The sequence below is a fragment of the Lipotes vexillifer genome, unplaced genomic scaffold, assembly GCF_000442215.2.
Source record: "Lipotes vexillifer unplaced genomic scaffold, Lipotes_vexillifer_v1.1 scaffold193, whole genome shotgun sequence".
NCBI lineage: Eukaryota > Metazoa > Chordata > Mammalia > Artiodactyla > Lipotidae > Lipotes > Lipotes vexillifer.
In genome coordinates, this window is record NW_006769306.1 from 481,088 (window position 1) to 501,889 (window position 20,802).

Below are 20,802 nucleotides of genomic sequence, written 5' to 3' on the forward strand. Positions count from 1 at the left end.
AGATCCTTGATATTTGTTTTCTCATCACATTATTTAACCAAGTGCCTAGCACAGTGCCTGGCAGTCACATTTATGAAGTGAATGAGCAGCTCCTTCCCTTTATGATTGCAAACCTGCTTGGGGGAACCAAACTGCAAACAGAAGAGGGCGTAGTGAGCATGAAATTGGCAAGCTGGCATCATCAAGCTGTTACAGGGTGATAAGAGTTCTCTATTTTCTAACAATTTGTCTATTTGAAAAAAGTAAAGAACACACCAATCCATCTGGAGTTAATTTGAGTGTATCGTGCATTGTTTGGTGTCAGTTAATCTTTTCACAATTTTTAATAAAGTTATCTTACTATTATTTAATAGTTTTCTGTTCTGTAATTTTTTAAAAATTGCTTTTATCATGAAATAGCTCTATGTCTGAGCTCCTTGGAGTGTTTCATTTTCTGAATTCATTTTTATACTTTCTATCATCCTGTTTTGAATAATATTACTCTGTACTGTGCTCTGATATCTGATTAGTCTGATATTGATTTTCTCTATTGATTTTGATTTGTAATATATTTACTCTTGGTCTATTTGTTTTGACGGCAAAATTTTAGGATTATCTTATTATGCTGTTTTTAAAATGTCATTGAATATTTGTATTAAAATTTTGGAAACAAAATGTCCAAATTATGTTTTTTTAGCCAGTTTAAAATAAAGTGAATGTCTAACTTGACCCCTTGCATGGGTGCTAGAATGATGGTATTCGGAAAATAGAACATGAGGAACAGACTCTATAGAAAAGCAATAAGATGGCAAGCGAACAACGCATATAAATTAAGATATATATCTACATTCTGAGTAAGCTGGACAATTCAACCCTAGTAAAATTTTATTGCTCTCAGTTTTAATTGAAAAGGGCAGAGTCCGAATAAGGGATAGAATGATGATTGCTTAGTGTTACAGTGACACCTTGATCTCATTTCTTCAGGTTTTGTGTATATACCTTGACTCAGTCTTGGGAAGAACATAGTATCACCATTAAATGTGGCCTCAGTGGCCAGACTGCCTGGGTTTAAATCAACTCCTCTATGTATTTGCTGGACTTCAGTTTACTCACAATGGGATGATAACAGTGCCTACCTTATAGGGTTATGAGGAGAATTACCTGAGATATATATATATATATATATATATATATATAAAGAACTTCAGCAGTACACAGCCAATAATGTTAGTTATGTTGAGGAGATTTTGAGCTATAAAGAGACATCTTGGTTCACGAGAGGCAATTTACCTACATATCCTTTTTTTCTTTTTTTTCCAAATTGGAAAGCCTAGCCTGTACAGCATGACCCAGTAAGGCTGCACTCTCATACCTGGTGTTCGCTGATATCAAGGAAATGCTTCTGAGCTTCTGCACCTGACTTATTTATTGTTGCATTCTGGCAGCCAACCCCTTTCCTCCTGGCAAAAATAGCTGGGTTTCATTAAAATTCAATCTTTCCCGATACCATCTCTGCTGGATGTTAGAGGGGACTGCTAGCAGTGGAGCTTTAGCAACCTAATTAAGAATGGATTTGGGTTGAAATTTTCTAAGTACTCGAAAATTACAGTCTGTAAAGTTTCTCTCCATGTCTACCCACTTCCTTGTGCCCTGGGCTCCCTGTTTCTCCCCAGCTCATTCCGCCATCACAGGAGCTGGGCCGAGTCTCCGTGGCTTTCCTGCGTTGTACATTGACATGACTCTGGCTTCGTATTTCAGGTGCAAGTCCTCTTCCATCGTCCCGAGTCCCTGCTCCCGGGCCCCCTGGATGAGTGACGCCTTGGTCTGCCATGGAAGCTGGCCCTGCCCTGGCCTGGCTCCTGCTTCTGAGTCTGCTGGCTGATTGTCTGAAAGCTGCTCAGTCCCGAGACTTCACCGTCAAAGACATAATCTACCTCCACCCTTCAAGTAAGACTCCGTTCTCTTCACTGCAGAAATGTCACTTGACTCCCAATAAGATTTGAAAGTTGAAAACTGGTCAGCAGGAGGCAGCCTTACGCTCAGGCGAAACCTGGTGATTTAATTGCGGGGCGGGGGGGGGCACGCATGCGACAGAAACACACGTTGTGTTTTACCCTCCCCTTTTTACAGGGTGTTTGTATTTGAAGGTAAATTATTAGGCTTGTTTTCTCTGTTCCCTGTACCCTCGGTCGCTCTGATTCTGAACACCCTTTCCTCTGACTCTGCCAGCCCTCGGTCAGTTATCAAAGTCAACCGCCAAGTCCCAGGAGGAAGGTGTTTGTAAAAGATCAGGCCTTTATAAGCAAGATAATAGCTGGCCTTCCTGTCTGTGCATCTAATTCTCAGTTTCAGCATAATTGCCTCCCGCCACTTCCTGTTCCCTATCCCTTTCAGTTTCCTGTGTTTAAGAATTATCTTGGGAGTGTATAATGATGTGTATCCCATGCCCCTTCCATGGAGTGTCTGACTGCATCTATCTGGGTGGTCCCCATGGATTTTTGCTTTCAGCAAGAAATTCACGTGCTTCCCCTGTTGCCGATATTCTAAGGATCACACTTCGGGAAACACAGCAGCTTTCCTTCTCTACTGGTCACCATCTCTGTATTTATCTCATCTCTTTTACTTTTGCTTGACTCTCTGCTGGAATGCCCCTGAGCTGGGTATGTAGTGCATGGGCCGACCTTTAGCATTCGCCCCGAGGTACATTACTCTTTTGAAATGTTCTGTTTGCCAAACATTTTTGAGCCTCTACTGGGTGTCAAGCATTGTGATCGGCGTGAAAAATGTAAAGGCAAATCAACCATGGTCCTTGCTTTTGAGGATCTTGCAATCTACAAGGTGGAGGCAGTCACCTGGACTCCTTCAATGCCACATGGTTAGAATATTTAATGTCTCCGTGTTCTGGTTGAATGAGAGGTGGTCCAAGGAGTGCACAGGGGCTTGGAGTCCACCTGACCTCGGGTTAGGACCTCCCTCAGCTGCTTCGTAGCCTTCTGACTTGAAATAAGTTCCCTAACTTTGTGAAGATTAAATAAAGGAACGCATAGGGCTTCCCTGGTGGCGCAGTGGTTGAGAGTCCGCCTGCCGATGCAGGGCACGCGGGTTCGTGCCCCGGTCCGGGAAGATCCCACATGCTGCAGAGCGGCTGGGCCCGTGAGCCATGGCCGTTGAGCCTGCCCGTCCGGAGCCTGTGCTTCGCAATGGGAGAGGCCACAACGGTGAGAGGCCTGTGTACCGCAAAAAAAAAAAGAACGCATACAAAGCACTTAGCACTGTGAGCCGTAGGAAATGCTCAATAAATGTTAGGAGAATCTTTAAAGTGTTGATTTCTACATTTCTAACATGGTTAAAATGATACATACCCTATAGCATTGTTTTGTGGCCTAGAAATAATATCCGTAAAATGCTAGGCACACACATAACGGGCAATCAGATGCCTGTTACTTATGATGTTGTGCTAATTGGCTCAGACAGTAAACTGAGGATGCTGAAGGTACATCACTAATTTTTTAAATCCAGATATACTTTTTTTTTAACATCTTTATTGGGGTATAATTGCTTTACAATGGTGTGTTAGTTTCTGCTTTATAACAAAGTGAATCAGTTATACATATGCATATGTTCCCATATCTCTTCCCTCTTGCGTCTCCCTCCCTCCCACCCTCCCAGATATACTTTTAACCGGCAGCCAATAGTTTCTTTAGACTTATTGCTGTTGTACGCTCTCACCAATATAGGCTGGTACCTACTGGTTAGTTGTATGGAAAGCTTATCTGGCTGCTTGTTTTTGCAGGGCAGTTTAGTAACATTCATGAAAAGAAGGTGCTTTGATAGTTTCTCTGTTTTCTGAGATTGCATTTTGTTCTTTTCTCCAAACAACCATGCTTTTTTATTACAGTTGGTGAACAAAAACCTAGGTTTCAGTCTCTTGGGTTTGATTGCCAGGACTTTCAGCTACTGTGGAATTCTTTGTCCGCTTCAGTGACAGACTCAGAAGTCACTGGGCCTCAAAACAGACCCACGTCTGGCCTTCTCTGAGGCTGTGATTGTACACGCAGGGTGGAAAGGAAAATTAAGGGGGGTGGCTTTAAATGACCAAGAACAAAACAAACACACTCTGCTTGTGCCTCAGGGGTATGGTGGGTCAGTGCTGGCGTTGAGTGGACCTCTATTTGGAAAGTCCATTTCAGAATGGGATCTTTGAAGGATGAGCTCTGCCAGGCTGGAGGGGCAATCACCTGTGCTCTTTAGAAATTGATGGAGAAGTTCCATTCATGTGACCTATGTTGGTTAAATAGAGCCATGGCCTGGTTAAAGAGAGCTCACTGTAAACAAAGAATTGATGGAGTATTCTGATGTGATTTTGGAATATAGAGAAGGGTAGAAGCATCTGTTCCTAAACTATGTTGTATGTAGATGATTCACCAGCAGGTCTGGGCTGAGTTCTCTTTCGGAGTCTCCATAACTGGTCACAAGGAATATAAGTTCTTGCAGGATTCAAGTTCCTGTCCATGGTTCCTACTTGGCCATAACTTTGTTTATTCTGACCACTTTAAAGCAGAGTTAACTTCACATTTCTCTGCACTATTTCAGAAGTTTTTGATGTTGTTTGCTTGTTTTTACACTTTGATTTTTTTAAACGGTCATGGTCGACTGCCCTTGAGCAGCACCCAGTAGACTATGTTTAGATGAAGCGATCTCTCCACAAATAAGCAGGTTTCTGGTAGAACATAGACCATAAAAAATATATGAAGGAAACATGGGATTATTTTGATTTTGAATTATTAATATAATCGCCTCACTTTGTGGATGAAGACACAAACAGCTTTCCTGGGGTCGACGAGTGAGCCAGATTCCATTAATATTGGATACTGCTCAGAACCTGCCCAAGGAGAAATGCGGTGATGCTGGAGATGTGAGAAGATAAAGACGTTTTCCACACCAGACAAACATAAACTCATTTCTCCTGGGCCCCGAATGGCCCTCAGAGATAACAAGTGGGATGAGATCGGAACCCGGGTTGGGAAAGTTCAGCCTCCCATGACTAATCTCCTTTGCTCTCTGATTCCCTAACCTTTGAAGTTTCTAAGCCTTTAAAAGAAATAAACTTTATGGCTTTCAAACTTGAGGCACTGTCCTCAACAACATTCTTTTCTATCATGTGTATGGGTTTTTTTCTTTTTTCATGTGAAAAATGATGAATTTCTTCCTAGCCCATGATTAAAGTACCATAGCCTAATAAAAACCTTCGAAGCAGGAGTTTGTATTAAGAGACATGAAGCTACTTATTTGGCTGTTAGACCTCATACAAGATAGCAGAATTAACATCCTAAGTGACTTCAACATGTTCTTGGCCTCCTTTTCATTCCTTGTAATAGAAATCTTTCCTGGGAAGTTCAGTTTTCCTCTGGTTGCCTATTCTGAATCTTTCCTTAATTATGTGGACCAAAGAGCTATCTCTCTACAGGGGGCTTGTTTATGCCCAGATAGTGAGCCAGCGAAGTTTCCCCATAATTCTACACTACGTTAAGTCTTAGGGAGTGATGGGACTTTCTAGAAAGGTACCAGGAAATGCACTTCTATCAGAAATATGTTCATGGTATTAAAATTATACTGACAATATGTTGTTGCCTAGTGGACTGAGAAGATCAATTTATTAGATTTCTAGAAATTTTGTATTTGCATCCAGTTCCCAAAAACGATGGAGATTAATTTGGTAAGAATGAAAAAAAAGAAAGTTTGGATGCATTACACATCAGCATACAGTTCAAAACAAGATTCTCTTCTCACCACGGTTTTGGTAACTGAAGGCCTTTGTCCTGGCAAAAGTTCCAAGGGATGGAAACAAAGACGAAATCTTTTCCGATGCCTTACAAATGAATTATGGTCGGTTGAACCATGGCTGACCAGGAGAGTTAATGGACAGATTATATTACAGGAAGTAACTGGGCACTTTGGCTTTTCTTTTTTTCTTTACAATAACCTTCTCTTGAGGGACCAAGGACTTATGCCCTGAAATACTTATGCCCTGAAATACTAAGCTTATTAACTCTGTGATCAGGAGCCAAATTAGATTCATTTGCAGCTGGGGCCACAACGATTTGAAACCCTGCTTGCTCTGTAATGCTTTGAAGTAACAAAGAAGAAAACTGCACATCTCTTAGAAACCTCTTTCCGTCCTGTTTAAAAAAACTTCTTTATCAGATTCAGTATCAGTTAGCAAGTTACTGGAGATAGTTGTTCATCTGAAGACCTTGTTTATTAGCTAAATATTTCCAGAGGGGGGAATTTGACCATTACTTGGTATTGTGCTGTAATTATCGACTGAAAGCTGAGTCTGTTTTCAGAGATTTGTCACTGAAAAGGGTTTGATTATTCACTGATCAGTACTACCTGCCAAGGTGTAAATACAAGTTCCTATAAGCAAATATTAGACTGCCATTGTTGAGAATGCAACAGATATGAAGTTGTGGACTTAAAAATAAAACTCACTGGAAAGGAGATCATTTGTTTAATTGGCAATGATACATGCTGATAAACACATTCAGAGATAAATGATTTTTAACGGAGCTTCATTTTGCTACCATAGTGTTTTAGTTCATATTCCTGTTTTAATTTTGACACACTTTGAGTTAATTTCAGAGTTCAGGCCTACTTGTATAAGAAATGGCAGTGTTTAATTTAATATGTCACTAGTCTTGCAAAAGATAATTTTGAAGAGTCTATTAATCCAAATTTGGGAACACTACAACTTAGTGCTAGGCTTTCAATAAGTTTATTCTTGGAACAGCTGGATCGTCAATCTTCATTCAGAGTTCTTAATTTATCTCTTTGATGGGAAAGTTTCCAGGAATAGCTAATCCAACATTCCAGCTAAAAGTTTTACTGGCTGCAGTGACAGACAGATAAAATTGGATACTCTAGTGAATTAATCACACAAGCTGAAGTATTATGGTTGGCTTGCCATCATAAACCTTAGTGAATACGATCGTTTTTTGAGAAATGCTGTTCTTTGACAAATTATATACATCTTTTCTTCAAAATTCCTGCTTTAATAATTCTACTTCAAATCTCACAAACTATTTTAAAGTTCTGTCTTTTACACTTATTTATACATTAAATAATTTAAAGTGGATAGTGAAACTATTTTTAATGTATCCAATCAGGATAATTTCCTAAAATATTTTGTATGGTTTTTAATAATGGTATTTATAAAAATAATCTAATTAAAACGTCCATAAGAGTACTGAATGCCTTTGGAACATGAGGACCTATTTATTTATTTATTTATTTATTTATTTATTTTGGTCGGGTGCAGCATACGGGATCTTAGTTCCCCAACCAGGGATCATACCTGTGCCCCCTGCATCGGAAGCGTGGCATCTTAACCACTGGGCCACCAGAGAAATCTGAGAACCTATTTATTTTAAATTCTTCAGGCATGTACTTACCTAAACTAGAATCTTTAACTCGAGTATAACCCACCTATCTAGGCAGTGGGATGTGAAGACATAAAAATTTTCTCTGTGTAGTTTTACAAAATAGTTGATTTCTGTTTATTATAATTACATGATAGAGCATGTTTAACCAGAGCGCGTTTTCCTCATTGGGAATGCAGTCGTTGGATGGCTATGCCTAGGCTGCTTTCCATCCCTCATTTTTAAGAGGATCCTTGCTCTCAGCATCATTCTGTTTATGAACTTGAGTCACCAGCCACTAGGAGGAACATAGAACTCTCAAATGGGCCCATTAAAAGTTTCAGTTACCTGTCTTTTTTAGACAGTTTATGACTTGATCATGTTAGGTTATTGGGTATTGTCAGAGTCAGCTCTGTGAAATATTACAAGCAAATGCGAGGATGGGCAGCTATTCTAAGCAAGGTGAAAATCAAAGTTATATCTGGCCCATAATTCTGGCCTTAAGCTGCTGCCTCCTCCTTCATTTATTTATTTATATATATATTATTTATTTATTTATTTATTATTTTGCGGTACGCGGGCCTCTCACCGTTGTGGCCTCCCCCGTTGCGGAGCACAGGCTCCGGACACGCAGGCCCAGCGGCCATGGCTCACGGGCCCAGCCGCTCCGCGGCATGTGGGATCTTCCCGGACCGGGGCACGAACCCGTGTCCCCTGCATCGGCAGGTGGACTCTCAACCACTGCGCCACCAGGGAAGCCCCCTTCATTTATTTTTGATAACATACTTAATTGGTTCCATGTGGGCAAAGTAATTTACCCTGAGATGATTATTTCCACCAGTGGGACATGCAGGCTCAGCCATCTGTGAGGGAGAACAGTTGGCTCCTGTAGATGAAGTGTTTGCATGTTTGCAGCTTTCAAAGAGGCCAGGTAGTTTTACAGATTCACACACACACACACACACACACACACACACACACACACACACGTTCTGTCTGTGAAAGGCGAAACTCTAAGCAACAAAGCAAGCAAATGATTAAAACTAAGCACCAAGTGAAAGTACATCAGGGAAAAGGACAGAGATGGCCTGGCCAGACGTTCCTTTTGGATCCTGGTCCTTAATTACCAAGGAGACCCTGGCATGCTGGGCACTCTCCAGAACCTGACTGCCATGGATGCATCCCACCTGAACACAAATGTAAGGCAAAATACAAGTACCTGGAGGACAATCCCTTCAGAAGGCAGGAAGAGGCAGCTCAGGAGTGGGGAATGGAGGGGAAAGATAGGAGCAGTTTCCTGGAACATCCCCATGTTCCCTCAGCACTCTGCCCCGAGACATTGGCCGTGGGCCCCCGGGGCCCCTTAGGAGGTTCACCTCTGCACAGGCAGCATGTATCTTAGCAATGAAGACTCTTAGCTGATATTTGGTATCCCCTGAGACTCTTAACCTTATCAGGTCCAACCAGATAAAATTATAAGATTGAACCAAAGAAATTTTATAGGTAAGAAATGATCAAGCATCAAGAAATTTTTAATGATTGAACCTAATATTTATATTTATTTACATGATATGTCTACAGAAGTTGACACATAAAAGTAAATCATAGGAAATCCAGAGTGCCTTTTTTTAATTGACATTTTAAATTGAGATTATTGTAGATTCATCAGCAGTTGTAAGAAATAATATACAGAGATTCCATATGTACTTTACCCAGTTTCCCCCAATGGTAACATTTTTTAAAACTGTGGAATAATATCACAACCAGGTTATTGACGCTGATACATTAGTCTACCGGTCTTATTCAGACTTCCCCCATTTTACTCATGTTCATTTGTGTGTGATTCTGTGTGTGTGTATGTGTGTGTATTTAGTTCTACATAATTTTATCACATGTAGGTTTGTGTATCCATCACCAAATCTAGACACTAAACAGTTTCAATAGCACAAGGATTCCTCCTGTTGGCCTCACACCCATGTCCCTCTGACTCTCCCCCCACTACCTGGCAACTTCAACCCCTGGCAACCCCTAATACTTCCTCAATTTAAAAAATTTTCTCATTTAAAAAATGTCACACAAATGGAATCATACAGTATATAACCTTTTGGGATTGACTTCTTTCACTCAGGACAACTTCCTGGAAATTCATCCAGGTTGTTAAACGTATTAATAATTCATTTTTATTGCTGACTAGTGTTCCATGGTATGGATGTACCATGGTTTGTTTAACCTTCACTCACTGAAGGACATCTGGGTTGTTTCCAGTTTGGGGATGTTACAGATACAGTTGCTATAAACATTTGTGTACAGATTTTTGTGTGAATGTAGGTTTTCGTTTCTCAGGGATAAATGCCCAAGAATGCAGCTGCAGAGTCATATGACAGTTGCATGTTTAGTTTTTAAAGAAATTGCCAGGCTATTTTGAGAATCCTTTTTAAAAAATAAAAGTGTCTCACTTCACCATGCAGGATTCTGTGCTCAGTCTAAAAACTTAATCTTCTCTCTTGATTTTTTTTTTTGTAGCCACACCATATCCTGGTGGATTTAAGTGTTTCACCTGCGAAAAGGCAGCAGACAATTATGAGTGCAACCGATGGGCTCCAGACATCTACTGCCCTCGAGGTAAACTCTCAGTAGACACACTGGGCTGCCCAGAGCTGTCCACGAGTGAATGGCCTGTTGACTATGATGCATGTATAGAGAGAGGCATGCTTGCAATCTCAACCACTTCTCTTGTCTAAGGCTATTAGTAGATCTTTTATGCCACATCAGTACCTTATCATCAAACATTGTCAGAGACATAAACTGGTCCATAGACTTGCCCCCTTTCTTATGAAGCATCGTTGGAGCTCCAAAGGAAGTGAGTGATACTCCTCACCCCCAGGCCCAACAAATGCCAGATAAGAAGAGAACAGCCAGCCTGTACTCCACTCTTCGAAGCATTAGTCATTGCCTAGTAACTTCCTTTAAGTAAAAATATGAGTTGCTGTTCATATAAAGATCCCATTTATTACATATCTTGCCAGAGGCTTCTATCCCGAGACTGTGTGAAAACTAGAATTCTCAATGTCATCATCGCACAAATAAAAACCCTGAGCTTTTCAAACTGTTAAGTTCTCTTTGAGGGATGAGATGAATGCCCAATCAAAGCATGAAATTTTGACCCAAAGGCCCATTTCATGTTCATGTTCAGATCTCTTTTATCCTATTGAATAAAAAAGATGGTTATATTTGGATATGGAGTCACTGTTAATTGGCTGTTTTGTGTTTGAAGGAAAGTTGATTCATTTGATGGGGAGGTGATAGGATGAGATATTTTACTGACAAATGTTTGAGCGTGTAGTTAGATGGGCTTCGCTGCTGATCTAATTCAGTTGTTAAAATGACTGAACACACCAACACCAATCTGTTATTTTTCAATGTAACACAAGAGCTCTTCTGCTCACCCCAGCAGAAGGCACTCTGTTTCCCCTGGAGGACTGGACATCAGGAGAGCATGGAAACTGCAATGAAGGACAGCTGTCAGCTACCTAATCCGGTGCTATTTATTTAACCCATGAGTCTCCACCCAGACTGCCCAGGAGAAATACCTGTGGGTCTTTTCAAAACCACCTGGACCTGCGTCCTGCCTAGACCAGTGGTTCTCAAACTCAGGCATGACCATCATTCCCTGGAGGGCTTATTTAAATACAGATCTCTGCCCCTAGTTCTGCCTTCCCCCTCCTTCCTATAGGTCTGAGATGGGACCTGAGAATTTGCATTTCTAAAGCATTCCACAGTGATGCAGATACTGCTGGTCCGGAGACCAGGCATTAAGAACCACAGCTCTAGACCAACTAAGCCTACAAAAGAGAAGTTCCGTCCGCGTTGCTTTCTGCAGTCACGCACTCACTCCGGAATCAGCGGTGTTTTCTAACATTACCACTACAGGGTGAACGTTTGGGCGGGTTGCTGACGGATCTGATTAAACCACTGCTTCTCAAACTTGGCGGCACATTGAAATCACAGGTGAAAACCCCCATGCCTGGGCCCATTCCCAGAGATTCATATTTAAATGGTATGGGTGCAGCCGGGCATTTGAATTTTTGAAAGCTCCCCGGGTGGTTTGAATATGCAGCAAAATTTGAGAACCACTGTAAACAGTGACTCTGGACAAAAACAGGATAATCTGCTTGTGTAGCCAATAACCTTTGGGCTGGTTCCTGCTAGGACAAAGCTGGCAGATGAGCTTTTGAAGCTGTTGCCACTGGTTAGAGCTACTGTACAGGAAACGTGACAGCGCTTCTCTCAGTATTGCCCTGGCAGAGATGATACAAAGGAAAAGGAGGTTTTGTGAACTGGTGGTCTCTTGGGCCTTGGGCTGTATTTCACAGAGGTCCAGTTCAAGTCTGAAGGTGTACAAGTCTACCTCTGTCACAAGGGGAAAACAGAGACCATGACACTCTGCTTGACTTCTTCTCTGGAAATGAATTTCCATCTTGATGTGTTCTTTCGAGGTCAAAATCTATCCTTCTAAAGTACAGACACCTGGAAGTATCTCAGGTCTTTACACAATTTCTCCTTCTCCCCTTTTTTTCTCCCCTTTTTTATCTTTTTCTCCTGAAATTTATAGGAATAAATGGGAAGTGATACCTTGAGGTTCTTGACATAGAACCACCATGCCAAACCCTTTGGGGGATTATGCAGTGAAAGATAGGAATCAAGTTTCTTCTTTCAAGGAGCTGGCAGTTTAGCTGGGAGATAAGATCTGAACATATCAAATGTCAAAAATAGCAGGACCAAGGCATGTGCCAGAGGAAACATGGCATTAAATGCTTGGGAGTTTAAGGGAAGAATTGCAGTTTTGGGGAGTGAGGTGGCCAGTGACAGCATCCCGGGCTGGGGAGATGGCAGCAGCCCGACAGGTGGGCAAGGCGGGTGGCAGAGTGAAGGGAGCATATCTTCCAGGAAGTCACTCAGAGCAGAGGCATGGAGTGCACCCATGTGGGCTCAGTGGACAGGGGAGACCTGAACTGGGTGTAGCAGAATATGCTGGGGAATGATAGGAGCAGGACAGGGGAGCCAGGCTATTTTTGTGGGGCCTTGAACATCAGGTAAGGAGCGAGGACGAGCGCTGTAGACCGAGAAGACCTAATTCCTTCTTGTCCAGCCACGTTTGCCACGAACCATCAACATTTCCTCTGGGTTCTCTCCAGATTTTTTTAGCAATGAAAATAATGCTATTATTATTAGATTAAACTATAAAATGTGTCTACTGAAAACTACTGAGTAAGCCTACATTTTTTTTTCCTGTTTATTATTAGTTTGTTTGAAGCAGCCGTAGGACTACCAACAGGCTTGGTAAGGGCAGCTCAGTAACTGCTGTGGAAAGACGTCCTGACTTTCTGGGACGTTCCTCATTTTCTGTTGGTTTATTTTGTGATCTGTTTAACGAGGTTTTAGTTATCACACGATGTGAAAAACAACTGGTTGAAAGTGAAAAAAACCATTTCGTGTAAATATTGAATTTTATCTCTGTGGAATAAGCTTGCATTCCAAATTGCTTTTAGGAGATTGATTGAATTTCAAGTTCCCTGTCACTCTTGACTTTTGAAATGTGTGTTATGTAAGTACTTCCTCCTCCATTACATTGTTATTGACTTTGGCGCCTACAGATTCATGGGACCGTACTCCCTCCCGGAAGTGAGAATTTAAGATGCCCCCCAATAATGGACTGCCGTTGTTCACCTCCTCAACTTTCATTTAGTCTTTGGCCCCTTCCTTTGCAATAACCTTAATTTCATCAACTGCTCATTATAAATCAATGCAATTTTCTTGCCGCTGTGAACCAGAATGGTAAAGGATCTTGAAATCATATTCTATGAGGGACCAGTTGAAGGAATTGGTGAAGGCAAATAAGAGTTGAATGTCCCATGTTCAGGTCCACGTGGTTTTTGCCTGTGACTTTTCTCTGTGCTGAGAGATTAAAAGCTCCTTGAGACAGGGACTGTCAAAGTGTTTATTAAGAGTCTGTAGAATTAAATGTCAAGTCAAAAACGTGCAGTTTTTTTAAAAGGCTTGTTCTGTGGAGGATACCTAAGCCGCTAAGGATTTTATGTTCCTGCTTAATTATGAAGTGCAGATGCCTCCCTCAAAGGCAAAATCTTCACTGGAAATTATTGCTGATATAAAGTCAGACCAAGAGAAACCTTGAGATGGAGGGACGCGTATCCTTTTAGTTCCAGCTTCTATGCTGTTCACTGTTTTTCTGTGAAAGTAAAGAAAAATCTGAGCATGTCCCTTGGTGGCTCTTTCTATATTTGTTATGTGGTATAAGCGGGGAATATAAATGTGATCCCCAGTTCAACTGCAGACAAGCCCCGCGGTTACAGATTTTCAGGAAAGACTTCTTTATGTCGACTTTTTTCAGCCCAAGCCCAGGCTGACACAGACAACGTTTTAATTGACTTTACTTAAGGGTGGATTTTTTTCTCTTTTAGGCAATGTTACACATAGGATATAGCCCTTCAGGGTTTCTGCCATTATACAGGGGTCTCTATACTACCTCTGCACCCCATGAGGACCCAAGGCCTTGCATCTTCTTATCGTTTATCTATTAACCTTCCCCTCTCCCACCAGGGTAAAGAATTCAGTACCTTCCTCAGTGTTGGCCCCTGGGATTTCCCTTACTTTCTGGAGAGTTCATTTGTACGTTTACAAAAGGTGTTGGTTATACGTTATCCAACACTTCTGCCTGCTGTGTAATGAGGTGGTGTTCAGGCGACCTATCTTGTGATATTACTAAATGGAAATCTTAGACTTCCTCCTTTTTTATAAAGCAAAAATTTTTAAATTAAAGTTTAACATACATTCTGGAAAGTCCACAGATCATAAGGGCACAGCTTGTTGAATTTCCCCAGCATGAACATGCAGTGTATCTGCCACTCATGTTAAGTCGTAGAACCCCAGAAGGCCACCGGGGTCCACCAGGCTTTACACCCCACCTCCCAAAGGTAATGCAGCTGTGACTGCCATGCAGATTTATATAAATGGAACCACACAGAATGTCCTCCTCTCTTTCCCACATTCTATATGTCAAATTCATCAGTGTTTTTTTGAGTAGCAAAGTCATTCTTTCTCCCAGAAGTACAGCAGATCATTTTATGAATATACTAAAATCCATCCATTCCACTGTTGATAGGCATTTGGATTGCTTCCATGCACAGCAGTCTTGTACATGTCTTTTGGTGCGTGGATATATGCATTTCTGCCAGGTCTGTCCCAGGTCCCACACCCCAGACAGGCGGTACTCATGCTTTACCTTTACTGGATTTTTTTTTTTTTTGCGATACGCGGGCCTCTCACTGTTGTGGCTTCTCCCGTTGCAGAGCACAGGCTCCGGACGCGCAGGCTCAGCGGCCATGGCTCACGGGCCCAGCTGCTCTGCGGCATGTGGGATCCTCCTGGACCGGGGCACAAACCCGCGTCCCCTGCATCTGCAGGCGGACTCCCAACCACTGCGCCACCAGGGAAGCCCCCTTTACTGGATTTTGCCTAACAGTTTCCAGAGTTGCTCTACCAACTTGCAGTCTCCCCAGCAGTGCCTGAGAGTGCTGGTTGCTGCACAAGCTTGCCAACTCGTAGTATGGACAGAAGCAATAAAAGCTAGAAGTAGATGGAACGACACTTTGAAAGCACTGAACGCATATAACTGCCAACGTAGAATTCTATACCGAGCTGGTCAGCTCCCCTCCTCTTCCACACTTCCCTTGTCTCCTGGCTCCCCTGCTCGCTCTGCATTCCTGTTTGCGACTCCCAATTCCCGCTAGACCGACAAAGGTTCCGCTTAGCTTCTCGGCCCCTCAGCAGGGCTTTCTGCCTGTCTTCTCAGCCTCTTCATGTGTGCAACTTCTCAATCAGCAAGTGCCTCGAGAGCAGAACAGGTACAGGGTGTTGGGCTCAGCTTACCGTGTTGCTGGTTTTGCTGGTATCTTGTTCTTCAGATCCTATCTGCCTTGGTAGCTCACCTATGTTTTCATAAGATTTTTGTTGCTCTTTTCATTTTATCCTACCATTTCTTGGTTCTTCTCAAGTGGCATTGGAATTCTCAGAATCACTCTTCAGTTAGAATTTTTTCCAGCAACTTTTTAAACAAAAGTTCTTCTGTCAGCCTAAGCAAGATTTTTTTTGTACCTTGAGAGCATCTGACCTACTCTAATTCAGTGTTTTTGACTAAGTATTTTCTGTTAACACAGTTGCCTCAGATAGGAAGCATCCATTTGATGCTTTTGCCTGTTGCTTTGATTTTAACTACTGTCCACCGTAAAGTCCTGTTTATCCTCACTAGCTTTGCATCCTTTTCCAGCCACCTCCTTGGCCTTTGTCTGGAAATAAAAACATTCCTTTCTGAGTTTCAGTGATTTTGCTTTAAAAGAGAGATTCCTCAAGTGAGCCTATCACCTGTCCTTTAAGAGCTGTGGATAGTGTTTTTAAAAAAGAGAGAAGTATCTGGTGGTTTCTTCAAGAGATGCTGACTGCAGGGTAAAGGGGAGCAGTTATGAGTCAATCTGGTTGATAAGTATTTCTTTTTAATTTCTGCCTTGAGAAATTTCTTGCTTTGGGAAGAAAAGAAAAAACTAGGAGCTGCTAGTCACTCAGTATTATGGGAGATTCATCCATTTTGTTAGATGTACTTCTAGGCCGTTCGTTCTCATTGCTGTGTGGATATATGCCATAACTTACTTATTTATTCTACCATTGGGCATTTTTGTAGTTTCCAAGGGTTTTTTTTTTGTTTAAAGAATTCTTCTATGAACATTCTAGTATTTATCATTTTTGTTGGCTATATATGTAAGGGTGGAATTGCTGATTCCTAGAATATGCATAGGTTTAGATTTAGTAGATCCTGGCAAATAATTTTCCAAAGCAGTTATACTGTGTGAAAGTTGCACAACTGATTGAAATATAGTATTATTTCACTTTCAAATTTGAAGAAATCGCTCAAACTATAGAAATGGAAGAGGTGTTATAGATATCATAGAACTAAGTTAAAATGTTTTGATTTGGTTCAATCTTGAGTTGTAGAAGTCAGGTACATGTATTCTTCCCACCCATCCATCTCTATTCTTAATACATTAAGCACCTGCTATATTGTGCAAGGTCCTGTGCTATATTTGGGGAGGCGGGGGTGGCAGGGAAATGCAGACATGAACAAGAATGGACTTTATTCTCAAGAAGATTATAATCTTGAACAGTAGATCTTAAGTGGGAGTGATTTTGCCCCTCAGGGGACATTTACTAATATATGGAAGATTTTTGGTTGCCACAGTTGGGGCTGCTACTGGCATCTAGTGAGAAGAGGCCACAGATCCTGCTAAATATCCTACATTGTAGAGGTCAGTCCCCCAAAACAGAACTAGCTAGCTCAAAGTGTCAGAAGTGCTGAGGATTTTTGGAAAGATAGAGCAGATGTATTTTTCTATTCTTCCTTCTAAGTACAACTAAATTCCTGAATATTATATATATGAAAAAAAAAAAAAAAAAGACTGAAAGATGGTGAGAAAAAGCCAGACTAGCTAAGGACCTCAAGACCCAAGGAGGTGAGTTCCCTGGGTTTTCTTTTTGTCTCATATTTTCCAGACTTAGAGATGAAGAAGCTGGCAACCTGGAAATGCTACAAGTACCAAAAAAATAAATTCCAACGAAAGTTAGTCCTCTGTAGCCAAAGGACCAAGAGGCGGGTAGCCCAGAAAGACAGAAATCTTCTAGACAATAATCACTCTACTCCAGCCAAATACCACAGAAAAAAAAATTACAGGTCCCTCCCCGCAAGCTAACAAAGCCTTACACTTCCACACTCAATAGGCTGTGATGGGACACACCAACCTCTCCTGAGATGCTGTCAGAAAAAAGTGAATAGGAGAGACTTTTATCCCCCCTAGGTGGTAATGAGGCCTCCCATATGGTGTCAGTAGAGACCATGTCTGGGGCCTGGACTTCTACCCTCATCCAGCAATATTGATATTGTTCTCCCCTTCCCTGTTGGGGTTGTGTCAGAGGAGGCCTAGTGGAGAGTCAGGACTCCACCAGTGCCCAGTGGTAATGAGGCCATACACACACATCAGTAGAGTGGCATCAGTTGAGGCCATGTGGGGATCATTAACAAGGCACTCCTACCACTCTCAGCCAGCAAGGTATCATAGGAGACCTAGTGAGGAGCTGGAAATCCCACCCAGAAATAATTAGGAGAGCCCTCTCAGCTGTGAAAGGAGACAGAGTAGGGAACCTGGACTTGACTGCTACCTAGCAGTAATGAGGCAGCAGACCCCCTTCCCCTACTGGGACTGTATCAGAGGATGTTAGCTAAAACAGAAGGTTTAAATAAGATCCAGATGACTATACTACCCAAAGCAATCTACAGATTCAGTGCAATCCCTATCAAACTACCAATGGCATTTCTCACAGAACTAGAACAAAAAATTTCACAATTTGTTTGGAAACACAAAAGATCCCGAATAGTCAAAGCACTCTTGAGAAAGAAAAACAGAGCTGGAGGAATCAGACTCCCTGACTTCAGACTATATGACAAAGCTACAGTAATCAAGACAGTATGGTACTGGCACAAAAACAGAAATATAGGTAAATGGAACAGGATAGAAAGCCCAGAGATAAACCCATGCAAATATGGTCTGCTATCTTTGATAAAGGAGGCAAGAATATACAGTGGAGAAAAGACAGCCTCTTCAATAAGTGGTGCTGGGAAAACTGGACAGCTACATGTAAAAGAATGAAATTAGAACACTCCCTAACACCGTACACAAAAATAAACTCAATATGGATTAAAGACCTAAATGTAAGCTCAGACACTATAAAACTCTTAGAGGAAAACATAGGCAGAACACTCTATGACATAAATCACAGCAAGATCCTTTTTGACCCACCTCCTAGAGAAATGGAAATAAAAACAAAAATAAACAAATGGGACCTAATGAAACTTAACAGCTTTTGCACAGCAAAGGAAACCTAAACAAGACGAAAAGACAACCCTTAGAATGGGAGAAAATATTTGCAAACAAAGCAACTGACAAAGGATTAATCTCCAAAATATACAAGCAGCTCATGCCGCTCAATATCAAAAAAATACAACCCAATCCAAAAATGGGCAGAAGACCTAAATAGACATTTCTCCAAAGAAGATATACAGATTGCCAACAAACACATGAAAGGATGCTCAACATCACTAATCATTAGAGAAATGCAAATCAAAACTACAATGAGGTATCACCTCACACGGGTCAGAATGGCCATCATCAAAAGGTCTACAAACGATATGCTATAGAGGGTGTGGAGAAAAGGGAACCCTCTTGCAGTGTTGGTGGGAATGTAAATTGAGACAGCCACTATGGAGAACAGTTTGGAGGTTCCTTAAAATACTAAAAATAGAACTACCATATGAGAAAAACCCTGAGAAAAACATAATTCAAAGAGTCATGTACCACAATGTTCATTGCAGCTCTATTTACAATAGCCAGGACATGGAAGCAGCCTAAGTGTCCATCGACAGATGAATGGATGAAGAAGATGTGGCACATATATACAATGGAATATTACTCAGCCATAAAAAGGAATGAAATTGAGTTATTTGTAGTGAGGTGGATAGACCTAGAGACTGTTATACAGGGTGAGGTAAGTCAGAAAGAGAAAAACAAATACCGTATGCTAACACGTATACATGGAATCTAAAAAAAAAAATGGTTCTGAAGAACCTAGAGGCAGGACAGGAATGAAAACACAGATATAGAGAATGGACTTGAGGACACGGGGAAGGGGAAGGTTAAGCTGGGATGAAGTGAGAGAGTGGCATGGACATATATACACTACCAAATGTAAAATAGGTAACTAGTGGGAAGCAGCCTCATAGCACAGGGAGATCAGCTTGGTGCTCTGTGACCAACTAGAGGGGTGGGATAGGGAGGGTAGGAGGGAGTCACAAGAGGGAGGGGATATGGGGATATAAGTATATATATAGCTGATTCACTTTGTTATACAGCAGAAACTAACACAACAATGTAAAGCAATTATACTCCAATAAAGGTGTTAAAAAAAAAAGATCCAGAATGTCATAACATAATACCAAAATGTCCAGGTTTCAATAAAAAAATCACTTGTTGTACCAGGAATGTCTCAAACAGAATGAAAAATTACGATTAATAGATACCAACAATGAGATAACTACAAAGATGTTAGAATTACCTAACAAAGATTTAAAACAACCATAATAAAAATGTTTCAATGAATAATTACAAACTTGAAACAAATGAGAAATAAAGTCTAAGCAAGGAAATAGAAAATATAAAGAAGAACCAGATGGAAAGTTCAGAACTGTAAATACTGTAACTGAAGTTAACACTGAGTGGATGGGTTCAACAGTAGAGTGGAAGAGAGAGGAAAGAATCAGTGAACTGGAAGGTAGAACAATAGAAATTACCACATCTGAACACCAGAGAGAAAATAGATTAAAAAATTTAAAGAAAAACAAAAACAGAGCCTCAGCGATCTGTGGGAGTATAACAAAAGATTTAACACTATGTCACTGGAGTCTCAGAAGAACAGAAAAAGTGCAGAGCTGAAAAAAATACTCAAAGAAATTATGGATTAAACCTTCTAAATTTGGTAAAAGATGAAATCCTGCAGATTCAAGAAGGTGGGTGAACCCCGAAGAGGATAAAACTAAGGAAATCTACACAAAGACACACAGACACAGAAAGGAAATGATGAAAGAAGGAAACTTGGAACAGCAGAAAGGAAGAAAAAATATGGTAAGCAAAAATATGTCTTTGAGGGCTTCCCTGGTGGCGCAGTGGTTGAGAGTCTGCCTGCCGATGCAGGGGACACAGGTTTGTGCCCCGGTCCAGGAAGATCCCACATGCCGTGGAGCGGCTGGGCCTGTGAGCCATGGCCGCTGAGCCTGCACGTCCGGAGCCTGTGCTCTGCAATGGGAGAGGCCACAAGAGTGAGAGGCCCGCATACCGCAAAAAAAATATATATATATGTCTTTGACAGTACAATATGACTGTTTTTTCTCTTGAGTTTTCTAAATTATGTTTGATGGTTGAAGCAAAAATTGTAATGCTAATGTGGTTCTAAATGGATGTAGGGGATTACTGAAGACAACTATATTACAAACGAGAGGGTAATAAGACATGAACAGAGGTGAGATTGCTATACTTCACTCGAACTGATAAAATGATGCCAGCAGACTGTGATAAGTTATGCATATAATTTAATACCTGAGCAACCATGAAAAAACACACACACACACACACACACACACACACAAAAGACTATACAAAGAGATACACCCCAAAACACTATAGATAACTCAAAATGGAATTCTGGAAAATGTTCAAATAACCCACAGGAATGC

General features: G+C 41.3%; 1 protein-coding gene across 1 annotated transcript in view; it reads left to right on the forward strand.

Annotated features, from left to right (window-relative positions):
• The first annotated feature begins 1,737 nt into the window (after positions 1-1,737).
• The window catches only part of LYPD6 (LY6/PLAUR domain containing 6), a 24,057-nt gene continuing 4,992 nt past the window's right edge, over positions 1,738-20,802 (forward strand). The window contains exons 1-2 of the mRNA XM_007445562.1: positions 1,738-1,926; positions 9,921-10,019. Coding sequence (XP_007445624.1) covers positions 1,809-1,926; positions 9,921-10,019 — 217 coding nt within the window. The 5' untranslated portion in view covers positions 1,738-1,808. The remainder of the gene's footprint in view (positions 1,927-9,920; positions 10,020-20,802) is intronic.